This window comes from Acromyrmex echinatior, chromosome 4 (genome assembly GCF_024713525.1).
Source record: "Acromyrmex echinatior isolate Ae372 chromosome 4, ASM2471352v2, whole genome shotgun sequence".
NCBI lineage: Eukaryota > Metazoa > Arthropoda > Insecta > Hymenoptera > Formicidae > Acromyrmex > Acromyrmex echinatior.
The window spans coordinates 13,400,988-13,427,460 of record NC_141855.1 but is presented as its reverse complement, the minus strand read 5'-3'; the positions used below and the strand labels follow the sequence as shown (position 1 = coordinate 13,427,460).

Sequence of the window (26,473 nt, the reverse complement as noted above, 5' to 3'; positions counted from 1 at the left end):
GAAATCATAGGTTAAATATTGATTTTTCGCACTGGTACCATCCGTCTCTCCGGTATCTAGCGCTCGTCTAACGCCACCATAAACTCGTCCATTTTAGATGCGAATGTTCACTTTACTGTTAACATCTTTGTCTTACTTTTTTACTTTAAATATTAAATTTTTTAATTATACTTTACAATTCTATCCTGCTTATTAATGTTACTTAATTTTTATCATAATGATAAATTTATTAGACATTAATCGTATATTCTTTTCTCGTTAGACCTACTTACGTAGGTCTGATCAATACGGATTTCTCTACTCGCCATAACTCAAAATGCACCTCGTTCCCGTTAAAAACTTCAATTAAACCGGAATACGAGTAACTTATGCCTTACTCTAAACAACATTGATTTTGATTGCAATTCGTTATGATGTTATATCGATTCCAATCATATCCTACATGAAAAGAATAATTTTGCTGAAGAATTTAATAATTTAGGTGTGTGTGTGTGTGTGTGTGTGTGTGTGTGTGTGTGTGTGTGTGTGTGTGTGTGTGTGTGTGTGTGTGTGTGTGTGTGTGTGTGAAGATAATTTTGTTGAACCATTAAAATAATTAGAGAATGTAGAATGCTTAATTAAATATTGATGGCAATGCTGCAAAAATTTTACAAAATTATTTGATGTTCCAAACAAAATTATTTTTATATCAATATTTAGCTGAATTTTTTAACACTTTAAAAAGAAATTGTTTTGTATGCACAGAAAATTTATTTTGCTGGAGAATCTAAAAATTTAAGTAAATACAGATCTGAAAATAATTGTGTTGGACCATCAACATAATGTAGAAAATTCAAATATTTATATATTTATAATAATGCTGTCAAAGGTTTTAGCGTTCCAGCAATTAGCTTAAGTGTCCTACATAATTATTTTAATAATCCAACACAATTATCTTGATCCGTATTTAACTAAATTTTTATATACTTCAGCAAAAACCGTTCCATGAAACATGGAAGCTTTTAACGCGTGCTTAAAATGCAACGGTGCGAACAATTGTTTAAGGTTACCCCTCTAATATGGCGTTAATATGCACCGATACTCACCGTAAGGAGAAGGGAATGATTTCCAATTAAAAATTAGCATATATAAAAGCGATTTACTACGACTTCCGTTCGTGTTCGATACGATTGTGAATATCGAGGTCGCGAATCGCATAATTACCGTGAGATAAATTATCGCTGTTCGATTGCCGGCGTTTTAAGTTCTTTATCGCGTTGCGTTTGCCGTGTAGGCGCACATCTGTATATGATAATGCGCACGGCAGATGCAATTTCGATAACAATGCATCCCGATCGCGTAGCGCACGCTCCGGCTCTTGCGAGTGCGCGCGCGCGGGCAAATTCTCATCCCGAGACCCGCCGTTTTGCTCAGCACTGCGTGAAATGGATCGGGTAGCGGAAAATAGTTATCGAACCGGCGCATACTGAACTGATACGCGACCGCTCGCAATAAAGCATTCTGCCGGCCTTCACGGAGACGCGTCGCGTAATTGTTAATAAATATCGTCGGAAAATAGCACGCCGAATGTCGAATCGACCCGGTATCGTACATCGATTTCTCGCAAGGAAACGATTCTCATTATTCCTCAATTATTTTGTCGTTTGTGGAAAAATATACTGTAACTAATTAATTTGATGTAATGGCTCGTCCTATTGATTCGGTAAATGAAATGCTGCTCGATGAGGCAAGTTGTTGATATATAATAGTTGATGCTTCCAATTTCAAAGCAGAATATTCTATCAAATAGAAACACGAACTAAAAGTGCCGAACTTTAAATAAACTCTACATTAATCATGTATACAAATCTTATTTTATATCAAATACACGAATTTAGTTGTACCAAATACATGAAGAAAGAATGATTTTTGTTGGAGTATCTAGAAATGTAACTAAAAATATAAATCTAAATATAATTTTGATGGACTATCAAAATAATATGTAGGACGCTCAAGTTGATTGCTAGAACGACTAAATTTTTTGCGGCATTGCTCATCATGTTCGAATCTTCTGCATAGTTATTTTGATAGTCGAATAAAATTATTTTTAGATCTATGTATAATAACCTACATAATGCTGCAAAAAATTTTAGCATTTAGCATCCAACTTGAACGTTCTACATAATTATTTTAGGTCAACACAAAATTATTTTTAGATCTAATATATTCATCAATTTTGAAGTGCAAAATCGTTCTGTCCGTGTATTTCAGAAAAAAACCATGCGATTTTAGATGTCAAATATAACGCATCGTTTTTTAATCACAATATCGGCACAGAAAGGTTGTAAGTGCTATTTGTCGCTGTTCATTCCAGACGATACAACACAGACGAATCGCCGACTCGGCAGATAGTTCTCCGAAGGATTGCCAATAAAATTTAAGACTCTGGACTTGTCTGAAGGATACTTCGAGTCAAAGAGAAAAAGTTTGTGCTTCTCGTATTTCATTACTTAGTATTAGCAACGATCATCAGAGTTTACCGTAGTCTATCGTTTTGTGTGGAGGGCAACGGGGGCTCATAATGCGATCGGTTGAGGGAAAGGAAGAGGGAGAGGGAGGATGGAGTGCAAGGGCGACGGACGAGGTGGCGGCAGACACGGAAAGGGGTGGTCGATAAAAGCCGCCCTCGCGTGGCTGCATTATTATGTATAAAAGCGCGGGGATTGCGCCCAGCTCGGTGACTTCAGCAGTCAGTCTCTCTCTCTCTCTCTCTCTCTCTCTCTCTCTCTCTCTCTCTCTCTCTCTCTCTCTCTCTCTCTCTCTCTCTCTCTCTCTCTCTCTCTCTCGCTCGCTCGCTCGCTCGCTCGCTCGCTCTTTTTCCCTCATGTGCATAACGCGGTGCAATGCGCTGGCCGTGCATTTCGTCTATTTTGCGCAACGTTTAATAACGATGGTCGCGAGCGATTAAGCCGGAATAAATTCGTCGGCCGCGCGATTGACGGCGAATCTCTCGTCGGCGCGTTATCATAATCAGTTTGTTCCTCACCCCGCGGCTTCCATTAACGCTAAATGAAAATGACAGCCAATGGCCCATATTATTAAAATTTAAATATTTCAACGGCAATGTAATTACATGCTCATGGCAATTGGTATTCGATACGGTCCCTATCGATAACTTTATTCTATTAAAAGCATTACATTTTAATTAACATTTGCATCAAGGGAAGAATATAATTTTTTCTACATTTCAATACGTATTATTTAAAAATGTGTGTTATTAATGGAATCACAAAGTTGATTTTTATATACTTGGCAGATAGTTTCAAAGCGAAAGATTAAAAATCATTATGAAAGATTGCTTCTATATTTAATTTTCTCTTAGAAGAGCAAATCTTTAATAAATGTTAATCCTACGACTTGGTCGTTAATCAATATAAAGTTTGCTAATTATATCATATTATAAAGATATCTTCGGGAAAATATCACGACATTTTCTAAAGTTTGGCAGGTAAATAAAACCGATAATCGATGAAGAAGCAGCGACACTCGTAGCTAATTTAAAAAGCGAAATGGACAGAAACAAAAAAAAATGAAGAGATCACGTCCTGACGAGCGTACCTTCGTTAACTCGCTCGGAAAAATTGCAGTTGAACGATAAATGAGACCTTTTTTTTTTTAAACCTTTTTTCAGCACCGGCGTTCACAATACAGGCGCTCTCGACCCAGCCTGACTTTGCCATTTTGCTTTCGCGACAATCGTTAATTAAAACCGTCTAGGGCATTCGCGTTTCGCCAGACTTCTCACCCACTCGAGCTTCCAGTAGGCCGACTCCGTCGCCGTCATCGACGTTCAATGGCGGCGTTAATCGCGTCTCATCGGATTTTATAAGCTGCACTGCGGCGCAGGCTTAATGGAACTTGCCCTGGTATCTACATATGCACGCTTACTGAATCCACGTAGTGCATCAGCAGCAACAGCCAAAAAATGAATTAATGCACGACAGATAGGAAGAAAAAAGAAATTTTAGTCTATGCGCGAGTTGGGAGAAGGAATAAATTGTTTGTTGATAATTAATGGTCTTGGCACATAGCGTGATATATTATTATTGGCGAGCGAAACTTTCTAAATGTACGAGACATGCAATAGTCGTCGTATACTTGTAGCGAGTCGTAGCATTCTCCGAATTTTTTATGATCTACCGTTATTCAACTTATCGCGAATAATATCGCGGGAAATTATTGTTAAGTAAAGTGAAACGTGCGTTATGCTGAACATACGCGGAAGTATCTAAAAATGTAGCTGCATCGGAAAAAATTTCTGAAATTTGAAAATAAACGAACCAGAAGATTCTGGCTATATTAGTCAGAATTCTATTTTAATTAGAATTATAACAGAGTCAACAAAAAAATTCTGATTTGTAACTGGAATTCCATTTTTAACTAGAATTCCAATTAATGTAACTTTTACTACAGACTTTTTTCAATGTAAATACAGATCTAAAAATAATTTTGTTTGAATTATTAAAATAATTATATAGAACGCTCTAACATAATGAACAATGCTGCAAAAAATTCTGACATTTTGGAATATCAATTCTGAGCGGCCTTCATAATTATTTGGTGATCTGACAAAATTATTTTCATTATTTTCACAGATCTGTTTTTAGTTAAATTATCAAATACTTTGACAAAACCATATATAAGAAATGATTCTGCTAAAGCATCTAAAAATTTAGCAACACTGATAAAAATTTACATAATTTTAATAAATTTGTTTGAACAGTATCAACTAAATATTTACTAAATATAAAAATATATTTATTCGGTATAAGAATCATCAATCTTTTTTATTAAATAAATATTTATTTATTATAAGAAAATGTTTAGTTGACACTATACAAATAAATATTTAAATTTAGTATATTTTTTCTCACTACAAATATAATTTTGAAAAGAATTTTATTATTTTCAAAATAATTATACAGAACTAGTTGCTAAAATGCTAAAATTATTTGCGCAGCATTGTCTTCAACGTCTAAGCGTTATGTACAATTATATTGATCCACACAAAATTATTTTCAGATATACATATCTAATTAAATTTTTAGGTATTTCAGCAAAACTGTTCTTTTCATGCGTATATATACTAATGATTTTTTTTCTGTTACTAAACTGAAAAATTATCAAAAATGCAATCATAATCATATTTCACTGCCGTCGAACTCGTCTTGATTCACCTCGACGATGCGGGCCTCCGTAATCGTCGCGTCAAAGACGGGCATAATCCCGCTTTCCTTCTAAAATTAGAATCCACTTCACACGTCTGATCCTGTCCCTCTTTCTCCCCTGACGTGGCGTCCGCCTTGGATCGCTACCCATGTTCCCCAACCAATCTACCCTGTTCCCCTTTGATCGTCCGTTCCCTCTTTCTGACTTCCATATACCTTTGAAACAACGTCACTGGACTCCGTAAAGTCTACGTGTACATACAGAGTGTCCAGCAACGATCTCTCTATGTTTTTCACCGGCATAATCCTCGATTGAAGTAGACTCTTTTTATCGTGATGAGAATTCTCCTATAATTTAAGCGTCCATATTTCGTGTAGTTAAAGATAATGGCAGTGAAATGTAATACCGAAAAAATTTAGCATAATGGCGCGTGTAATATTCACGATGCATGTGGAGATAAGCGAGCGTGAATTATTATTCGCACTCTACCGTTATTCTGTCACGCATTTTCTACCCGTGACGATTATACTGAATATTTTATTGCGGTGCATTACAATTGCATAACTGAACAGCACAAAAGCAAAAAGCACTGTATTTCCCGCGAGAGAGGTGCCCTGTTGCATTCTAAAATCGGAATTTGCGGAGTTGTCTCGGATAACAAAAAAAAAAAAAACGAAACGGACTTATCTATCCAGAATCATATAATTTTTAAACCTGATTGCATTTAAGGGAGAACGGAGTATTCGATCGAGTTACATTCCCGACAGTTGCATCAATTTCCAGGGTTGGTTTAAAGGTAGCTTCCGGAATTCGGGGTCACTTTGACCCCCAAAGTTGGAATTATATAACTTCACAGGAGACGCATCCAGGAGACAACTCGCTTCGTGGCAAGAACAGTTGGAATTCGGCGGAGTAGTTTGCGAATTCCTCGCGTTTTCTGGCACAAAGTTCGTATGTAGGCAGCACTGAGATCGTTTGGAATAAAGAGATGATACAGGTGAGGAAAATGTTTCGGAAAGGAAAATAGTACGTGTGATAGGAAAATGGTAGTGGGCACACACGATTTATGTAGAATTGAATATATTGACAGAAATTATATTTAAACAATTTTTTATTTAGAGTGCGTTCCACGCCCTTCTTAACGCCCGCAACACTCGTAGAATCATTTTATCCTTGTTGTTAATCAAATATTAAACTACGACAAACGATACTCTCGAGCGTTGCGAGCGTTAAACGGAACGCAACATTAATTATGCGACACAATCTATTTTTTGATGAGAAATCAATTAATTTCGTTTCTTGTACACGAGTTATACTTTTCATAATTATCCAGAAAACAATTTGAAAAAGTTCAAATTCAGGACAGAAGACATCTTTGCGAGAATTATCTAAAAGCCTATAATATATTCATAATCGGTTTTTATTTTAAGATCGTCTTATATAATCTTTTAAGATGCAGCTGTGTGATTGGGTCATGACATCTTAAAATTGTATTTATATCGACCTAAAAGATTATGTTATTTAGGTACTCTTTCATTGGTAATATTATGAAATTTTCAATCTTTGTCCCAGATTTTTACAGTTGTTTCGGACTCTATAAAAAATTCTTATATATTTATGAAAACTTTAACAATAAATTTTGACTATCACAGAAGTTGGATTATATTTATTTTTCAGATTTATACGTTTATCTACTAGAATTCACAATAAAAAAATCGTCTACACCTTTAAAGTCCAATATTGTAGGCGGAAGGTTAATTATAGATATTAGATATCAAAGGATAATGGTAATTCAATCCCTTAAGTTAAATAACATTTTGCTATTTTTAACTTCCACGTGTGTCAAAATGTCAATGCATTTCTGTGGTTAAATTATTAAACAACGTTTCAAAGTAAACAACGTTCATATTAACGTATACATTTAATAAATACTAAACTAAATTTGAGTTACATTTAATATATTTCTTAGAGTTGTTTAATTAAATTGTTTAATTAAATTATTTGTTCTAATTAAATTAACGTATTGAATAGGAGCAATGATGACTTATGCATTATTAAATTCGTAATGTACCTAATTTGAGTAATTTTTAATTATTTTTATAGATTATAGGAGCCACTGCTCCTACTCAATATATTATTTAACTGAATAACAATAGAGTTCGACAATTTAATTCAAGAAAATATATTAAATTTGATTCAAATATAGTTTATTATTTACTAAGTACATATTAATGTGGACATTATTTATTTTGAAATTAACCTATTATTACACTGTATTACACTGAAATAGATTGATTTATATTTTGACACACACGAAGGTTAAACATAACAAAATGTTATTAACTATGATTAAATTACCATTGCTTCTTTAATTGCTTACATCTAACAGTAATAGAAATAATTCAAATTAGCTATAATATGATATTATGAATTTAATTGTAAAATGAGTTAATCCTCGTGTTTTAACAGTTCTTAAGCATAAAACGCTTTGTATCGAACACTTTGTAACGTTTACTCGCGGGAAACTCTTTTGTGTTGATAGACTCGAGTGTCTCTAATTCTGAAGTACTCGGCCTCGACTCGAGGCAGGCCGGCGAGTAAATTAGATTACGCTTCGTTAGTATCGCGTCCGCTGAAAAGTTGAACGTTAGCATGGGCGAGCGCGGGCCGAGATTAATTATGCAAATTAATCCGCGTGACGCTGGAGTATTTTGCGAGCGAGTCGTCGGGCGATAATTTACCGTCGAGTTCTATTAGACCGCGTCTGCTGATTTACTCCCCGTTTCCTGGTCAATTACGACGCTTCTGCAGCGTTGCGTGAATTTATTACTCCGGAAACTTATACTCCACGGACTTATCCAAGGCTCGTAAAGATCGTGCTGTGGATTCTCGTCGAGGAGAACGTAGTTGCTACGTGTATCGAGTCGATGACTCTCCCCAGGAATGAATCGCCGCGTGCGTTTTCACGATTGCGTAACCGGAGCCGGAGTAGAAATTATCGTTGGTTCGTTATGACGTGTACGGTCGGCGTACGGCGGTAGTCACGGAATGCCGGCGATTACCGTAATTATGTAATAAGCGTAACAAAATAACGGGGCCGGTCCGATTTGCATAATAACATCCCGACGAAATAGCCGGCACGAGTCGTTTCAGACTCCGCTCGCTCACTCACTTTAAATCCGCATCGCCCACACACACGCTCGGTATTTAACACAAAATTACTCATCGAGAACTTTGCTCTGAAAGACAACGGAAACTGCTCGTCCGCTTAATCCTAATGCTGAGGGCATTAATTGCTGACAAACTTAATTAATTCGCGACGCCTAAAGGCGCGATGTACAATCGAAGCCGCTTTTCGAATCACTCAGCGTCGACTTTACGATCCTCATAAAATATCCGCAGTTTTCCCTTTCTCCGTTGGTCTCGTTCGTCGTAGGTAGTAACCAGAACCGTGTGTCTGCTTTCCATTAACACCCGGAAAGCATTAGGTACCGGTAATGGTAATAGAAGCTCTATGATAACAGCAGGTGCACAGATACTCACCGTCATCCCCACCAAATAGAGATTACCATTACATCTTTAACGCGTCGAAAACATTGTTTCATATCGTTAGTTGATAACGAATGCCACTCGTTTCTATTGTATTCTAAATTATGAAATTAACTAATTGCTGCGTTGTGTGAATTACAATCGAATGTAGGTTCGGTTAACAACGAATTTAATCGTTGTCGTATGGCACGGTAAATTGCAGATCGATTTACCGCGAGTTACATCGTGTGAATTGCAATCGAGTGTACCTTCCTGTCGACATTTATTCTAAATTTAACCTGCCATTTATTCTAAATTAAAAAAACAGTCAGTTTCTTTATATTAATAATAATATCAATATAACAAAAATTAAAGACGTTTCTTAAGAATATATTACTACTGGTATTTTTTATTTTTGTAACAAAATAATATTAGAATTCGAATTAAAAATGATTTCAATAAGAAGTAGATGTTCTTTTTTTTAAATAATTAAGATAAAATGAGAAAATTTTTATTTAAACTATAAAATTGTATTGTTAAATATTAACCGTTGACCTTATTATATATATATATATATATATGTATTATAACATTTATTTTTATTCGAAAAGTATAAATTTTTAATTCTGCTCACTTTTTGCAGAAATGCACTATACATTTAAAATATCTTTAATAAATAATGACAGCTAAATAAATTAAATTACTATTTTATTCTGAAGAAATTAGATTACTAAAATTTAAAATAAATCAGTTGGATGTGCTGCCGATCTTGAGATTTCTATTTCAATCGTGCGCTTGGTTTCGAGCGACTATCGTTAGACAGACTCTCGATGATTTTAAACGCGAGCCTCTCGTTGCTGCTGCAACTTTTCCACGCGCGATAATCATTGCCTCTTGAGACGCTCTCGAGACGGATATTTCTGTCCTGACCAATACCGTCACGCGAATGAACCTTCAACCACTGGCGAGACCTTCGGGGACTCTATAATGGTACACGGATACGAATAAAAGAAAACATCCGGGTGGTCCATTATCTTGCAAGAGCCATGCCGTGCGGCTTGGAAGTTGATCGCGCGACCGATAGTTCACGGTGAACGTATGGAATAATTATTCTATTGCGACGCGAGTGTACCGAGTGCCGCAACATTGTCATTTATTTTGATAAGATCTGGCAATGATCATAGTTGTATGTATTACACGTATGAAATTATCTATGTGTGACTCATGTTGAAACCAAACGGTATTCTCTTCAGTTCCGCTTCCGTTGTCCGTAGCTGAGAAAGATAGAGAAAGTAAGCGATGCTTTCAACACCGTGTATACGCGAGTCTATCACGAGCGGTTATATTGGCGTGCGACCACGCCTCAGATCGTATCTCAGTGGCCTGAATGGCTAGTTAGAGATTAGACTGGTAGTTACCGATGATCGAAACGCTCCGGTTGCACAAATGTCTCTCGCCTCGCTCAAATGAAACCAGTGATTTTTTATTGTAACGTTACGCCTACAAACAATACGAAATAGACAAAGCGTCTATCAGAAATTACTTGGTTTCCTCAGCTCTTTATAGCATGATAGCGCTGAGGACGAGAAAATAAAAATAGGAAATTGTTCCCCTAGCATGAATATAATATTAGCCAGGCTATATAAATTAAATGGCAATATATTTTTACCGGTGACCTGTAAAGACTTCGTCTCTACCAAGAAGACGGACGTTTGATGAATGGAAACGTTTGTTGGCCGGCGCGCGCCTTTCGCAACAGAAGTGCCGGCAGAAAGAGATGCAGTCGCGATAGCGTGAAGTATGAGGATGAAAATTACGGTGAAACCGACATCACGTTGCGAGTCACATGCATGCGCGCGCGACGCGTCCATAAATCCCGGAAATGGAATCCCACCCACCGGTCCGCGTACCGTCTTCCGCAAGGACTCCTTTTTCTTCCAGGACACCTCTTTCTCTCCGGTAATACCTGCAGGACGTAATCGGTGATCCCCAGAAAGTCGGCGTGCTTGATAAGTCCTCCCACGTCGGGCTTTTGAAAAAGCTCCAGCAGTCTGGAGACCGAAAAAATGGCGATAGAGGAAAAGAGTAAGTAAAGGAGAGAAAGAGAGCGAGCAAAAAGAAGGAGAAAAGACAGGAGAGAGAAAAGACGAGGGGAAATGATAGAAAGAGTAATGTTCCGAGAGGTCTTGCCAGGATGCCCAGCCGTTGGAGATTATCGGGCTAAACTGAAATCCGGAGCGAAGGCGCTCGTAAACGCGAACGTCCTGTCCAGGGGGTTGCAGGGTGTTCTCCTGCAACCGCCAATAGCTTCGTCCTGGAGATATATGCCGGCAGAGGGACTAAGAGCTAAGGACTCCAGCGATAATAGTCTTACATGGATGTTAGAGAGATCGGTGAGATCGGATCCGCATAATTCTCACGTAGGAAGAACATTCCGCTAGGGATCCTCAAGTAAGAAATTGGACACCATTTGGACAACTTTTGATTGGTACGCTATATTTTTCAGAACTTACTGAAGACAGAAGAAGATAGATGCATATATAAGATAGAATGAGATACGATATATTCCGTCTTATGCATTATCTGTCTCACTTTAGCTTAAGGAAGTTTTGAAAAATATGGCGGACCAATTATGTATGATGTTCAAACTCTATTTGAATCTCTATATTCCACGAACCCTTCGTACTTTCGGCAACGCAATTTTTGTACCGCGATCGATTATTGCTACCGCTGCTGCAATTTGTAATGCTGTGTGAAACGCGCAATGCGCTCTATTAATATTTTATTGATCCCGAGACATTTAATATTCACACGCTTATTAGTATTCGATATATCGCGGAGAGAACTGCCGCGGATGCAATCGGTCGGACATCAAATATGAAAAGCGCGATGGTGCCGCAAAATAAAATGCAATTCGGTGCGGATCGATACTCCCAGTATAAAAGCAGCCCGACCTTTAAAAAAAAAAACACGCGTACATTTTTTTCTTTGTGAAAAAAATTTCCACGCTCTAGACGTTGATACGTTTTTGATTGCGTTTTATCGTGCAAGTTAAATTAGAGTCCGGCATTACGCGAGCTGATGCACCAAGTGAGTAAAACTGAAAGTCTTGCCTGGAAGAGGCCGATTTTAGAAGAAAGAAAAAGTGGAATTTTCGGGTTCCATAAAAAAAAAACCGGACTCGTAAAGTAGCAAAGAGGGGAATGGTCGAGGTTTTTGATGAACAAAAAAACGTACATCTTTCGGCTTGGAACTTTATTAACCGCGTTTCGCGCAAATTCCACGACGGAACGACCGGCGACCAATCATAAAGGTTTACTGGCTGCGGCCGGTGCGTAAAAAAAAGAAGAGAGAAAAATATCGACGAAAAACATGGACGATTTATAATACGTCGTAAAGGGCCCTGTTGTGGACCGCGAGGATTTCACGACGGCGGCCCGATGATGAAGCGATAAACGCTCGGTAAACGTCAGACTTCTGGTAGCAAGTGTGCTCTAACGCTCATTCCCGTGAGATGACGAAACGATCTTGTTACTTCCAGTATAAACAGGTTTTAGAGGCGATTTGCCCAGGGTTTGTCTTCATAAGGCGGGACGAATCTGCGATCGCGAAGGCGCTCGTTATAGGCGTTAAGCATGAAAGGCATTAAATCATGGGAGTACGTGAAGGAAAATTAGCGGCGTAAACACACGCCCCTACGAAGGGGCGAAATTATGCAAGTGGAGATTATCTTGTTAAATGTGAGATTACTCTGTTTAAACTGTGAGATTTTACGGAGAAACGTGGCATTTAAAAAATTCATCTAAATACGGATTAACGCGAGGGTGAGAAATTCCTCGACATTATTATGGCGACCGTGATGAGACGCTATTTCCTAGCTAAGAACGGCGATGAAACGAGAAACGGGCACTATAGTTTACTGTGCCTAAAGATGTTGTTACTGTGCCGTCTAATAAAGTTATACCACGTCCGATAAAAATTTTACGGCGCTAATAATACACGTGGAATTTTTCGCGCTTTTAGTATCGATAGTTTACACGTCAATACGCCAATTTGTCCATAATAATTTGTCAAACACTGTAAATTTAAAGTCTATTTCTAATTGTGTAAGCGTAGTTTTGTGTAAGTGATTGTAATTGTAAGAATTGACCAATCACAGTCGAATGTGAGGAGAATAATCGACTATGATTGGTCAATTTGTTTCTCTCCTTTTTTTACGCACCGGCCGCAATTAGTAAATTTTTATGATTGGTCACAGGATTCTGTCTCAAGAATCTGCGTGAAATGCAGACAAGCACGATTAATAAAGTATATAAGATTTTTTTTAGATTTTTATACGGGAACAATATAAAAATCTGCACTCGATGCTCGAACACCCAGATTACGGATGGAAGATGCAAAATTCCACATGGCAGGGGGTTAAGAATATAATTTTTACATATTCTTCTAATAGCTAATTCAATTGGACTCTATATACATTACAGCTGTTGTAAAAAAAAATTGACGAAAGATATGGGTTTAATATAAATATATAGAAATATATATTATATATAAATATATAAAATGATTAAATCATGAAATCCTCATACATTTTATTGCGCTATTAGAGATTAAGTATGCATTTTATAATTCTAAATACTTACATTTCATTTTTACACTTAGGTTAAATCAATGGCTTTAATGTGAACCAGAGCGCACTAATGCGTCCAACCGAATTTGCTGTAAATGATCTAGCAGAAAGAAAGGAGGACAATAATTATCTCAGAGAAAACATTGTAAATTCAGTCTAACTATTTCTGAGATCTTTCTCACGAACGTGACTCAGTTCCTTTCATGAATTGGCTATTTGTGGGAATTGAGTCATTTATCGGAACATTCTCGTCACGAAGCGTGCGTAGATCGGCGTCTTTCAATCGTCGCTTGACCTTGCTTTCAACTCTGCAAGTCTTGGGAACTCTGTTTCTCTGTTCTCTTGATTCTTCCTAACGAGCAAGAAACATTAAATCTACTAAACTTGGCGATGTATCTCGAAAAAATCCGCAAATACTTTCTAATTTATTGTTAGAGTTTCTAATTTATTATTAACTCGTCCCGTTTTTCCTCTTACATTTTAATTTATTACTTTCTATATTAGATCTTTCTCCTCACTTTCCTCCTTTCATCCTGTCGTTATCCATTTTACTGAATTTCATTTTTTACAAATTCAATATACGTACGTTCCTATTTAAATTCTGTTTACGTTCTACCTAATTTACATTTTGTTTTATAATCTATTCAGTTTTTATTTTACGATTTACCTCTTTTTATCCCTTTTCTAATTATCTTGTCTTTGTTATTAAATAGGCCTTAATTATAACAGCAGCTTTACTGGCGTATATCTTATCTTTGTGTATACATTTTTTACTTATACTAAGGATACACCGAATATCTGGAAAATATCCGGTATCTGATATTATCCGGAAATTTTTTACTATCCGACCAGATAGTCGGATGTCATTAATATCCGGGAATATATCCGGTTGAAATTTGATGATCATTAAATTGTTGATTTTTTTCTTATACAAATAGTTCTAAAAATAGTATGCATATTGATGATGCTATAATATCTCATACATTGTTGCAAAATTACAATTTTTTTCTCTAGGCTCTCCTTTTTTTTAGAAGACACTTTCTTATTTCTTTTATCTTTCGATATCCGGGATCCGATAATTTTACAATCTCGTGCATCCCTAATTTATACTCCTTGCAATTATCCGATTCATTCGAAATTAATCTAATGTGCAGTAAAAATTATTACGATTTACTTTTGTATTATGTACTTCACATTTTTTACTTCACTTTTTCAATTATATGTATTTTATTCCATATTGGCGGTATGAAAATTTAGTGATTCGTAAATTAATGATTTTTGCAAGAAGTTCTAATAGTAGTTTAATTGCACCGGCCATTGAATGTATTTGGAGAAACCACGAGCAAGCCCTCTCCGAAGCTCTCGAGACTTCCTCCCATTGGATCGGCCAGAACTTAATTAAACCTCGGCATCGCCAGCCACTCGAAGGGTGAAAGAGCCGTAGGGAATACCCCCTTAGCTTCGACAAAGCCTAACTAGCGATTCTATAGTGTTCTATGTAGCCAACCTATCAATAAGACCAAGCCTATAACTCCATAACACCGCACGTTATGGAGAACGGACATATTCAAACATAGGTTCTGTTATCGGCCTGTCCATTCGCAATTCTCGGGGATGATTTCCACGGAACACGTTTGCCAATTGCTCGTCGATCATGTCGACAAAGTTGATCTCTTGTCAATCAGGCCAAAAAGACGGTGAAAATGACGGTGGCTTCGTCGATACCACAGTGATCTGTATCGTCTGTTCGATGTATAACATGTATTCGGTGTACTTGCGTGTATATACGTATGCGTGTGTATGTGCGGTGGTAGCTGTGCGCTCGAAATGGGGTGACGTTGGTGGATGAGCGCCGCACAGTGGTCGAGGGGTTGTGCCATGGGGCAGAGACGTGAAGGGTGGGTTGGGTGGTTGCTGGTAGTGTGTATTGATCGAGCGAGGAGAGGAGTAGCTCGACTCTCTTTCTCTCTTTCTCATTCTCTCTCTCTCTCTCTCTCTCCTCCCCCTCCCTCTTTCTCTCTCTTTCTCTTTCACTTTGCACCACACTCCGCGTGAACGTCCATCTACCTACACGATGTTTCGGCCGTGCGCCACTTTTTCCTCTCTGGGCTTTCTCACTTTTTTCCCTTCTCTGTCCCTTTCCCTTTTAACTCCCTTCGCGCAAATCACCCCTCGCTGATGTCCACGTCACGGTCGATCGGCCGTTGTTTCTGCCGATCGACAAACACCGACAGCGAATTACAGACACCCAGGAGAGCCGATTCCGACCTCCTCGACACTCTGCAACCTCTACGTGTTTGTCTTTCCTTTTCTCACTCTCTGTTTTTCTCTTATCCGTGGTGAAACGTTTGTCGGATTCCATTAATAGGGGAGAGCCGATCGTTACTGTGTGAATACACTGACAGAATGCAGGGCGCGTTAAGGATCGATGCGGTACAAATCCAAAGGTATATAAACTCCTTCGAAAGATGAGCCGTTATTATGACGTCAGTATTTAAGCTACTTTTTGTGCGATTATTTTTTTTTTTAATTTCATAATGTGCTTTTTTATGCTATATAATTACGGAAATGATTTCTTTCTGTGTCTCGTGCCTTACTTTGACAATTTAATTCACGTTTCCCTGAAAAGGGCCGCGATTTATGACGATAGTAATATAATCAGAAGATAATGATCCACGTTCTCGAGCAGAAACCATAAAATTACGAATACTGTAATCATAGTGCCGGCAAGATAGACACGAGCGGAAAAGGGGGGGAGGGACTTACCGGCGTAATTTACGGCCCAGCCAGGTGCGTCAGAAGTTGCTCACCTTACGACCTAATTGGGTTTAATTACATCTGACTGAAAATTACGACGATGCGCGCGTGTACACCGGCTGGATTACAATTACCGTCCCGTGGCAGCTGATTTAAGTTGTACCGCGATCAGTTTATCTTTACTCTTTGCCAGGTAGCGCGATATATTGTTAATTTCTAAAAATTTGCGCGTGTGTGTTTGTGTAGCACAAATAATTAAAAGAAATTTTTTAATCTTTCATCGGCAATGTGAAGTTTTTCATCACCCTTCAATCTTCTGCAATCTGGTTCTTCAAACTTTACCCTTCATCCGCAATCTGAGTCTTAAAACTTTAGTACATATTTTATATTGTACCAGATTGTATAAAAATTAAAAAATTCTTACATACGCGGAAAGAACAATTTTGTTGAAGTATCTAAAAAAACTTTAGATAGATACAGATCTGAATATAATTTTGTTGGGCTATCAAAATAATTATGTAGGAAACTCCAAACATGATGAGCAATACTGCAAAAAGTTTTAGCAATCAATTTGAGTGTCCTACATAATTATGTCGATAGTATATATTACAAAATTACTTATTAAATCTGAATCTAACGAAAACTGTTCTTTCTGTATACTTATGAAAGTCTCAATAAATTTGTATACTATCGTAAGAGTTTTAAATTGTATCTTATTTTTTTTATATTAAATTCTCATAATTTTCTATATTCAATTTTTATATTAAAATTTTTATATTAAATTCTCATAAATTTACGATTCAATTTAAAAGAATTTAAAAAATAAATTGTGCCTTAAAGTCCAACATTGCCAGTGGGGAGTTAAGTTTCAATCCCATCAACGTTGTTTCTTCTTTCTTTATATATATTTATAGACATCTCCCCATTTCATATTACAAGATGTTCCATTATCACATTGCCATCTTGATTTACGACCATTCGAGACGAATCTCAGAGTGTTTCAGCCGCTCAAATTAACCGTCGTCGTTCACCCAGATGATCATCGATCTCATAACACTGTACGGAATACATTGATCGATCGATGCGCCCGGTGTCAATAACCCAATATTCCAGATACTACACAGTCGCAATACCGCCAATCCCAGGATTAACGGCATTAATAACGATCCTCGACTATAACGTTATCGCGAGAACGGAGTTAACGTTCCTCCAAAACGAATTACGTCAATGCGTCAATATCGCGATTTCATTTCCGATAAAACGTTCGTCGGTCCGTTCGATTCAAACCTGACCGGGATATACGACATTACCGGAATTAATTAATAACCGAGTTTAATAACCGAGCACGTCACGCCGCTCATAATGTTTGTAATTCGATAGAACGTTACGTTCCGATCATTGGGCGGAACCAATGTATCCGGAGATGAATGCAACGTCAAAAGAATTCTCTGGGTGTTAATCAACGATGGAATTCCCGCAGACACATTCGATATCTCGTCGATCGTAGAGATCCTCAAGTAAGAGATTGGTCCATATGTTTGGTCCGCCAAATTTTATTTTTTACTATTTTCTACTTAAGATAGAAAGAAAGTTACAGATTATCTGTTTTATTTCATCTTGCAGGTCCTAAAAAAATATAGCGAATCAATCATATGTATGGTTTGATTCGTCATATTATTCAATTTCTCTTTAGCACTAAAAGTCTAAACTATGTCCAATTTTTTATTTGAGGATCTCTAGTTCATTGTTCTTTCGCGCACTTTAATACAAAATACAAAGATATTCTCTCGAAATTTTTGGCAAATTTCCAAGAAATCGTTCATACCTAACCCACATATTTGTGCAAAATTGTCATTTGGCTTCGCGTGTCGTACGTTGTTATCGTTCACACCGCCTTTTTTGTAAATTCAATTACGTTTTACTCTTTCCTTTTATAGAAGCACCTTTTCAAAGTTATTTATTCTCGTCTTCGAGCAGCCTTTTTCGATCACGCTCGATATTTTCTCGCCATTGCAACATGCGAAAAAAAATTTGAAAATTTCTTTCCAAGCACGCGTTGCACACGCGCAGTTGATAATTTTCTTCTGTTACAAGCGACGAAAAGTAGGTTCACCAATTAGTGGCACGTATAAGAAATTATTCCGATTATTATCGGGTAATTAACAAAGTCGCGAATACCAAGTGTGTATCGATGCATCCATTTGATTCTTAGGTAGGCTATTTAAATACAATAATAGCAGATAGTGATACAATAATAGCAGAAACTCAAACTCTTGTTAATAATCGTGCAATCTTTGTTAAAGGAAATTGAGACTGATCGCCGATAATACGGAAACGACCCCTGCACTAGACGGGAGGGTGGCAGAAGGGTTAAACGAAAGGGGAGAAGCAATAAGTGTCACGCAACTGCACCTGCGCGACACGGGGTAAAATTTTAGACTCTCAACAAAACAAGAATACACTTTAGTAACTTTATAAAACTTTTTTAAAAATTAACGAAATTGCTCTTACCATTTAGTTTCCTATTAGACTACGTATAAAATAATACCTTTTCGACAAAATTATGATATCTAGTCGATCAATGTAACATAAAATTTACAATTATATGATTCTATCAAGATCTAAAAATTTAAAAGGGAAACGATGATACCGTTCCCCTTTACACAAACATTTTTATTTCCGCTTACCCTAAACTTTTAACATCGAAGTTCTTTGTACGAAGTAAGTCAAGTCGATACCGAGGAAAAGTTTTCGCTCACGGACTCACGTAGTTGGTTATAATCCTGCCGATTAAAGGCCTCGAAGTCGAGAATCCGTATTCCTTGAGTGCGTTCAAAGGAAACGTGGCCCTTAGGTACCTCCTCTAATACCCGAACGATACTCAAGAGAGGCAGCTGGCGTTAGTCAGCAAACCGCTCGACTAATCCCTTAATTACTTCGACATGGTTAGCGACCCTGTACTAACCACATCGGTGCCTGGCACTGTTCCCCGATCGTTAATTAAAATGCCTTCCTTGCACTTACACGATTCCCATTCGCGAGAAAATGCGTGCGTAAAAGTGCATCCCAGACTAAGCAGACATAAAATATGTAACATTTTATTTTAACAATACTTTGAATCGACTTCATAGATATTGCATTCAGATTGTGCAGTTTATAAATGTATCAAGTCATAATGTATGTAAAAGCTGAGATATATATCCAAATAAAACACCGAACATTGAAAGTTATTAATTATTTAAGATTGAGAAAATAACGTATCGTGAAAATAACATATTGCACTTAATTAGAGAAAAATATATGTAAAATGGAAGATCGAAAGAAATATCTGTAGAAATATACAATAAAGTTTACGTTGAAAAAAAAATGTTCTTGTTAAACCAGTAAAAATGATATTTTGATGAGACTAAATAGAGTTTCTTATACAACCAGAATACTATTTATGCCAAAATGCCATTCTTAGTCCTTTTGTTGGTTTAATTAGAATATTTTTCTCAGTAATTCTAGTAATTGAGCATTAGAAGCTCAGCTTAAACCTTAAATCTCTCGAATCCCTTAAATCGCTCAAATCTCTTTATGACGAATTGATATAATATGAAAGCGATTCGAGTGAATCATGAAGGGAATCGCGTCGTTTAAGGATTAATAAGCGAGCAGCGCAATCACGACAGACGTTATCTCACTACTACGATTCATTTCCCTTGTAATGCGTTGCATGAACAATGCTGATTCAGGTACGGCTGCGAGGGTGTGGCGGAGTCCGCTCTCGTCGACGACACCCTCAATGGGAATCCCCGCTCGTCGTCCACGTCGTCGTCGAGCGCGATCCTGCCTCAGTCTCACGCCCTTCAGTCGGGATCCGCGGGATCGATCGACGCTGCGGACACTTCCGGGTCGAGAAAGTACGTACGAACACACCCTCGTGGTCTCGTGATACCCCATCCCTCTTGCAGATTTTGATCCGCTTGCCATCACCGTCCCATCGCTTCTCTTGTGTGTGCCCAAGTTGTTGCTTCTGTTTGTTTCACTGTAACGAACGGCGTTCTCGTCGAAATGAAACGCCCCGTTTTCTCGTAAGCAATCCTATGCAGATTAAAGCCGCTGTTTGTAGACGATGTATTCGCATTATCGCTTACGGGATGCTGTACAGAGTACTACGAAGGGATGGGATCGCGAACGTTAAACCAGGAAATCCACACTGGCGTCCAAGAGACGCCATTCTTTGCTTGCTTTGATTAAACCATGATATTGTATCGCATGTTTTCCACTGTAAAATTTTTCCTTCTTGTTTTTCTATAAAACTGCCCTTAGAGCTGCTCAATTATTGTACTATTATTTTATAATATTATTGATGTTTGCTTTAATCAATTCAAAACAAATAGTCTGGAGACTCAATATAATTTTCAGATCAATAATATTGTGCAATAATATTAATCATTTAAGAGCCGCTTATGAAATGTTGGATTTATTTTTGAAATTAAAATAGATGAAAATTTACATAGATTATTAAACATCAAGATCCATTTTAATCGAATATCTTTCTCTTTTTTTATGTTATTCATTTATCGATTTTCTACTTATTATTATTTATTTTCGAGAAACACGTGACTTGTTCCCGCAATCGTAGTATATTTTAAGAGGAAATGCGGAGCACAATTTCCTGCAATTGTCGTCGCTTGTACTTTCATATACAGATCTCTCTTGGTTTCTGTACGTTGATCTGAAGCACGATTGAGAGTAAAATAAAATTCCATGCCCCATTGATAAGACATTGAACTTTCGAACTTTCGTATTAAAGTAAAATAGACTTTTTAAAGGCTAGAGATTTTGCTTTTTTCTTCGTACTTTGTTTTAAAAATATGTAGCACTCTGTCCATGATGAAAGTAAATGAATAGCTGGATCAAATGCAACAGAAAAACGCGAATGTTGGCTTGTGCCAGGCTTGCTTTGTATTATACTGGCCTCCGCGTGAAATTGTTGTCACAATCTCGCATTTCTCTACTGACGTTGCGTTGCTGCAATGCGTGATAAATGAACTATGTTGAACAGTTCTGAACGATTATGGACCATTGGATTGTTCTGCAACTACATTATTGTATGAAGTCATATAGACAAAGCAAATAACAAGCGTGACCGAGCATGAATGAACAACTTTCTTCAATAAGTTCCAATGACAGCAATATGTTCGCAATGCGAGTTTATTATTTGCTTCATCTAAGGTAAACGTCCTAGTGATCGGACATGTACCTATTATGTCCTTTCTGGACATTTATACAAAATTTTATATATTTGTTTATATTAGATATTATTAATCTCAAATGCTTTTTAAAATATAATGTTATAATTTAATTGTTATCCTTAAATACAATTAAATTATAATATTGTAATAGAAATTTAATAATAATAAATTTTAATTTATTCGGACACAGATACATATCCGGTCCCTGGGACGTTTGGCTTGACTTTAAATTCAAATTTCGAATTTTTTTCATATTTTCTTTTTTAACTTAAAAATTATTTTGCGTCTGTTTGTAGAATATATCAAGTGAGAATATCCTTGAAATCTTTTTCCCTCTCTTAGAAAATGAGCTTGACGGACACCTGTTACAACCTCTTCACCGACAATTTATCCTTAGTTATTTCAACTTTGTATAGAGTCCTCGGTCCCTCACGAGCGCACGGTACATAATTTTACATCGTTTCCAGCTACGAAAGCGTAATTTCTCTTCGCCCTCTCTCGCAAAGGACGTTTTATTTTACAGCCGCCGTAAATAATCTCCTGCCGCGGCCGACTCGTGTCGCAGCCGGTTTCGATTAGCACGCGAGGATTTCTCGTGGTAGAGCGATAACGGGGACTCTTTTGCGGTGAATCGATAACGCGGTTTACGAGCGAGACGGCACAGCCGATCAGACGACTTAACAAGCGGAAATCAATTTGTCATTCTACCGTACAGTGGTCGATGACGCGTTCTCGCGAGTGCTTAACAAAACAACCGAACGATTCTGCGAGATGTACATAGCTGGACAACGACGCAATAAAGCAAACTGCTTATTTCGGCGATCGTGATTCGCCACGAAATGTCGTGAACTGGAATTCCTCCAAGTCACGCGAACGCGACCACAATCTCGCTTCATAAAGTTCCGCGATATATGACGAGGGGAAGAGAGTGAAAGACCAGAGAGAACTTCAGTGAATATCGCGTGACCGCCTTGTGACGAATTTAAACAAATCAAACGCAGTCGAGCCAAGAATAGTAATCGTCGTTAAATGAAATTTTTGGATTCAAAGGAGGCCGATAAAAATAACTGAACGTTTCTTCGAATCTGCATATCGCTATGATGGAATTTGTAGCTTGCACTGTATGTTATATCGCTAGTTTCCTTGTTGAACAAATAAGATCCGTAACTCTTTGTTTCCGTTGCGGTTCTTACAAACAGTTGTGTCAATTTTTATTGATGCTAGCCTTGACTCTTTATTTTTCTTTTTGTATCGCAAATGCACGTAAAAGAACGCAAGAAGTTAAAATATTTTTACAAATGTACATTCATGTCTCTAGGAAAAATGTATCTCTTGTGCTAGTATTTCTTATTGCTTGTGATTGTATGATAAGAAAAATTATGAGTATGCTTGTTTAAAAAGTCAGACGACGCAAAGACTCTCTAAAGTCTTAGATATAAAAAAGCACAGGCAATAGAAACAAGGAATAACAGATTACATGGCACCCTTAATCGAATTTAATAATATCTGTATGAAACTAATCATAGTCCATTCTTCAGAGGAATAGTTATGATAGGCCACAATTATTTCAACCTCTCAGAAAATGTGCAGTGCACAGTACATGGTTTCTGATAGGTTGAAAACTGTTATTTCCTGTTCCTACGTTTTTTCATTTTGTATAAGACTTTAAAGACTCTCGTCTGAATTCTCGAGACTTTTACACTAAGACGTCTTTTGGACCAAGACTTGTATTGCTTGACTATTCAATGAACGTTGCGGCGATAGCGCGACTGAACCGAACTGCGAGGTGAACTGAAACGTTCCTTGATCCTGATTTTTCTTGACTTTGCACTACAGTTATTGCGAGAAACCCGACAACGAGACCGCAGAGATGGGCGGCGTGCCGCATGTGGAGGGTGGCCTGAACAGCGAGCTATACGCAATACCAGTGAAACGACGACAGCCAAAGGACCAGAAGAACAATGCGATTCTGCAGAACAATACCCAGGAGAAACCGGCGGACATGGACAGCACCGATTCCGAGGATAAGGACGAGAATCTGCCGCCGGGCTGGCAGAAACACGAAGGTAGATATTGGAGTAGAGTTGCGTCAAATAGCAAAAAAAAGAACTTGTTTCAAGTAATCGAGACAATTGCTTCAATCGTTACTATGACACGCAAAAAAACTGCCTTACATTCTCTGCTGTGATTAATCGATTCGTTTACTGCTTACGTTTTACTGTCTTGTGTTTTTTATTCTATGGCTTTAATTGCAATAATTTTTGTAACGCATTAGGAATTTATCATCTTGAGAAATTGTGTCAAATCTATTAATTTTATATTGAGATAAAAACAAAGTAGAAATGGAAGGAAATGTTAATGTAGAGATAAAACTTTTCTAAATTCTAAAAAATTCTTTTCGAAAGTCGAGCATTTTCTCGGAAAGTTCCGGACAATCGAGATATTGATGCTGGAAAAAGCTCGTATTTAGCGCTAAATGCTGTACGATTATCAGTTCACGATAGCGATAAGTACGATTTTCGTATCAAACCCATGTTTCCGGAAACGTGGCAGGGATTTAGATAATACTTGGTAGAAAAGAAATTGCTAAAGTAAAGAGATAACACGATATAAAAAGAATTAAGTTAAAAATATTATTTAAGCAAAGGTATACAATATCTATACATACAATATAAGTTCTTATTTCCTCAATTTTTCTTATCTTTTTTTTATTTATTGAAAGTATATTGACAAAATTGATAACCGATAATTAAAGTCATCACGACTATCATAAATTTTGGCTTTCGAATTTTATTGACGATCGGATCCAATACTATTTTAGATGAGAATGGACCTTATTATTGGCATGTGAAAAGCGGAAATATACAGAGAGAACCGCCAGAGGCTCCTCTGCATTCGAAAACGGAGGCACGCCGAAGCCTCGTTAAGGATAATGATAGCGTAAGTAAATTGTCAAAACATGTTATAATTTATTACAACATGTATAAGACAACGTAAATTATCTAAATAAATTATTACACAATGTAAATTATTAATAAAAATACGAACTATTGATTAAGATTATGTAACATTAGTTCAAAGCTTTCCATTCAGTATCATAATTTTTCTTTGCAAATTATCGTTGCAGATAAACAATTTTCACACTTTAAGCGGTATGGTGAACACAGTGACTCGCAGCAACACAAGCTCGGCTCTGGATCAGGAATTAGAGAACAAGAGGAAGGTAGAATTAGCGCTCAAGTAAGCAAATCTCGATTGATTTACAATTTTGTTGTGGTTACCTTCGATTCATCTTTATTTCTTTCTTTATTTTCTCAGACGAAGAAGCTATCCTGCCAGAGCGGACTCCGAGGGTAGGGACAAGCCAATCAGATTTGCCGTGCGATCCTTGGGTTGGACGGAGATCGCGGAAGAAGATCTGACACCCGAGAGAAGCAGCAAGGCTGTCAATAAGTGCATCGTGGATCTCTCACTCGGTAGAAACGATCTTTTGGATGTCGTCGGACGATGGGGTGATGTAAGTTCCTTCACAAACTAAGTAGGTTAAATTATTAATCATGAATTTATAAATGTACGGAATAGAAATATAATGTCTCAATGTACTGAACAAATGATAAGGTTCAAACTGAGTGATATGATTTGTAAAAAAGTATATTTAGAACTTTTTATTCCTTAAGTAGTTAGCGATATACTGATTTCAATTTTACTACGGTATAAGCACGCGATGAGAGATATGTTACGAAATATTTCAGGGGAAGGATCTATTTATGGACTTGGACGAGGGCGCGCTCAAACTAATCGATCCGGAGAATCTCACTGTACTTAACACTCAGCCTATTCATACAGTTAGAGTTTGGGGCGTAGGAAGAGATCACTGTCGGTGAGTAAATTATTAATTATGTTTAAATAAATTAAGGCACTGAATGTCGAAATGTACAACTTTTAAAATATAGAATTTTATACAATAAATATTAAATATATTTACTATTAATTATTATTTACATTATTTTCATAAATGTCTGCTCTTTTTTGGACGGATCTAATAGTGAGAGGTAAGATATAATACAACGATATAAATTATTCCATAAAATGAAGTAAAATTAGAAGAAAAATTCTCAATCTGACAAATATTCGATTCTTAAATACGTATTGTTTTCAGGGACTTCGCTTACGTAGCAAGAGACCGATCGACCAGGAAACACATGTGTCATGTGTTTCGTTGCGACATACCGGCGCGCACGATTGCAAACACGCTTCGTGACATTTGCAAGAAGATAATGATCGAGCGTTCCCAACATCAGAATCTCGCGAAACCGGTGGACATCAACGGCCGGACAAGTCTCGCAACGAGACCTACGAATCTGCCCACTGAGCATCGGCGTTTCCACAGAAACGGTCAGGCACTAGTCAGTAAGTAATCAAATAAATTGGATCTTTTATTTTATATATATATAGAGTATATGTTTGGAAAAATATTTTATTAACCCTGCTGGTCTGTTACTATACGATCATATGATTTAAATCAGTATGATTGAAAACTCTAAAAAATAAAAAATTTTTTAGAGTTAAAATAATAATATATCTTATATTAACAATCAAAATCATCAAATACCAAAGAAAAAATTTTTATTTAAAATAATAAATTTTACTAATAAAATATATGTAAAAATAAATTATGTTTTAGATCAAATAGACTCAAATACACTAGAGTTATATTTATCACGAGAGATATATTTATAAAAAAAATCTTTTAGTTAATAAGTTAATGAAAATTGATTCAGGAATTAGAAATCAGACTTTTAATAAATAATTATTTGGAAGAGAGTGAGACAGAGACAGTGAGATAAACTTAAGAAGTTAAATAACTCTCATGTTACATCTTTACGCAGCACAATCTTTTCCAACACCGATGGAAGAACCAAAGAAGGTATTGCGAGCGCAGTATCTCGGATCCATGCAAGTCAATCAAGCGACTGGCATGGAAGTACTGAACGAGGCGATAGAACATATCGTGACGAACACGCCGATCAATCAATGGCGAAACGTCAACGTCGCCGTAGCTCCTAGCATGATTTCCATTCTTACGCCCAACGTAAGTAAAGAAACGTCG

The 26,473-nt window shown here is 37.0% G+C and overlaps 1 protein-coding gene across 1 annotated transcript in view; it reads left to right on the top strand.

The window, feature by feature from the left end:
* Window positions 1-26,473, top strand: part of LOC105146434 (protein Fe65 homolog) — a 128,040-nt gene that overhangs the window by 96,348 nt on the left and 5,219 nt on the right. Inside the window, exons 4-12 of the mRNA XM_087405257.1 lie at window positions 19,858-20,025; window positions 23,200-23,429; window positions 24,185-24,303; window positions 24,491-24,603; window positions 24,682-24,880; window positions 25,116-25,243; window positions 25,410-25,415; window positions 25,523-25,773; window positions 26,253-26,455. Coding sequence (XP_087261383.1) covers window positions 19,858-20,025; window positions 23,200-23,429; window positions 24,185-24,303; window positions 24,491-24,603; window positions 24,682-24,880; window positions 25,116-25,243; window positions 25,410-25,415; window positions 25,523-25,773; window positions 26,253-26,455 — 1,417 coding nt within the window. The remainder of the gene's footprint in view (window positions 1-19,857; window positions 20,026-23,199; window positions 23,430-24,184; window positions 24,304-24,490; window positions 24,604-24,681; window positions 24,881-25,115; window positions 25,244-25,409; window positions 25,416-25,522; window positions 25,774-26,252; window positions 26,456-26,473) is intronic.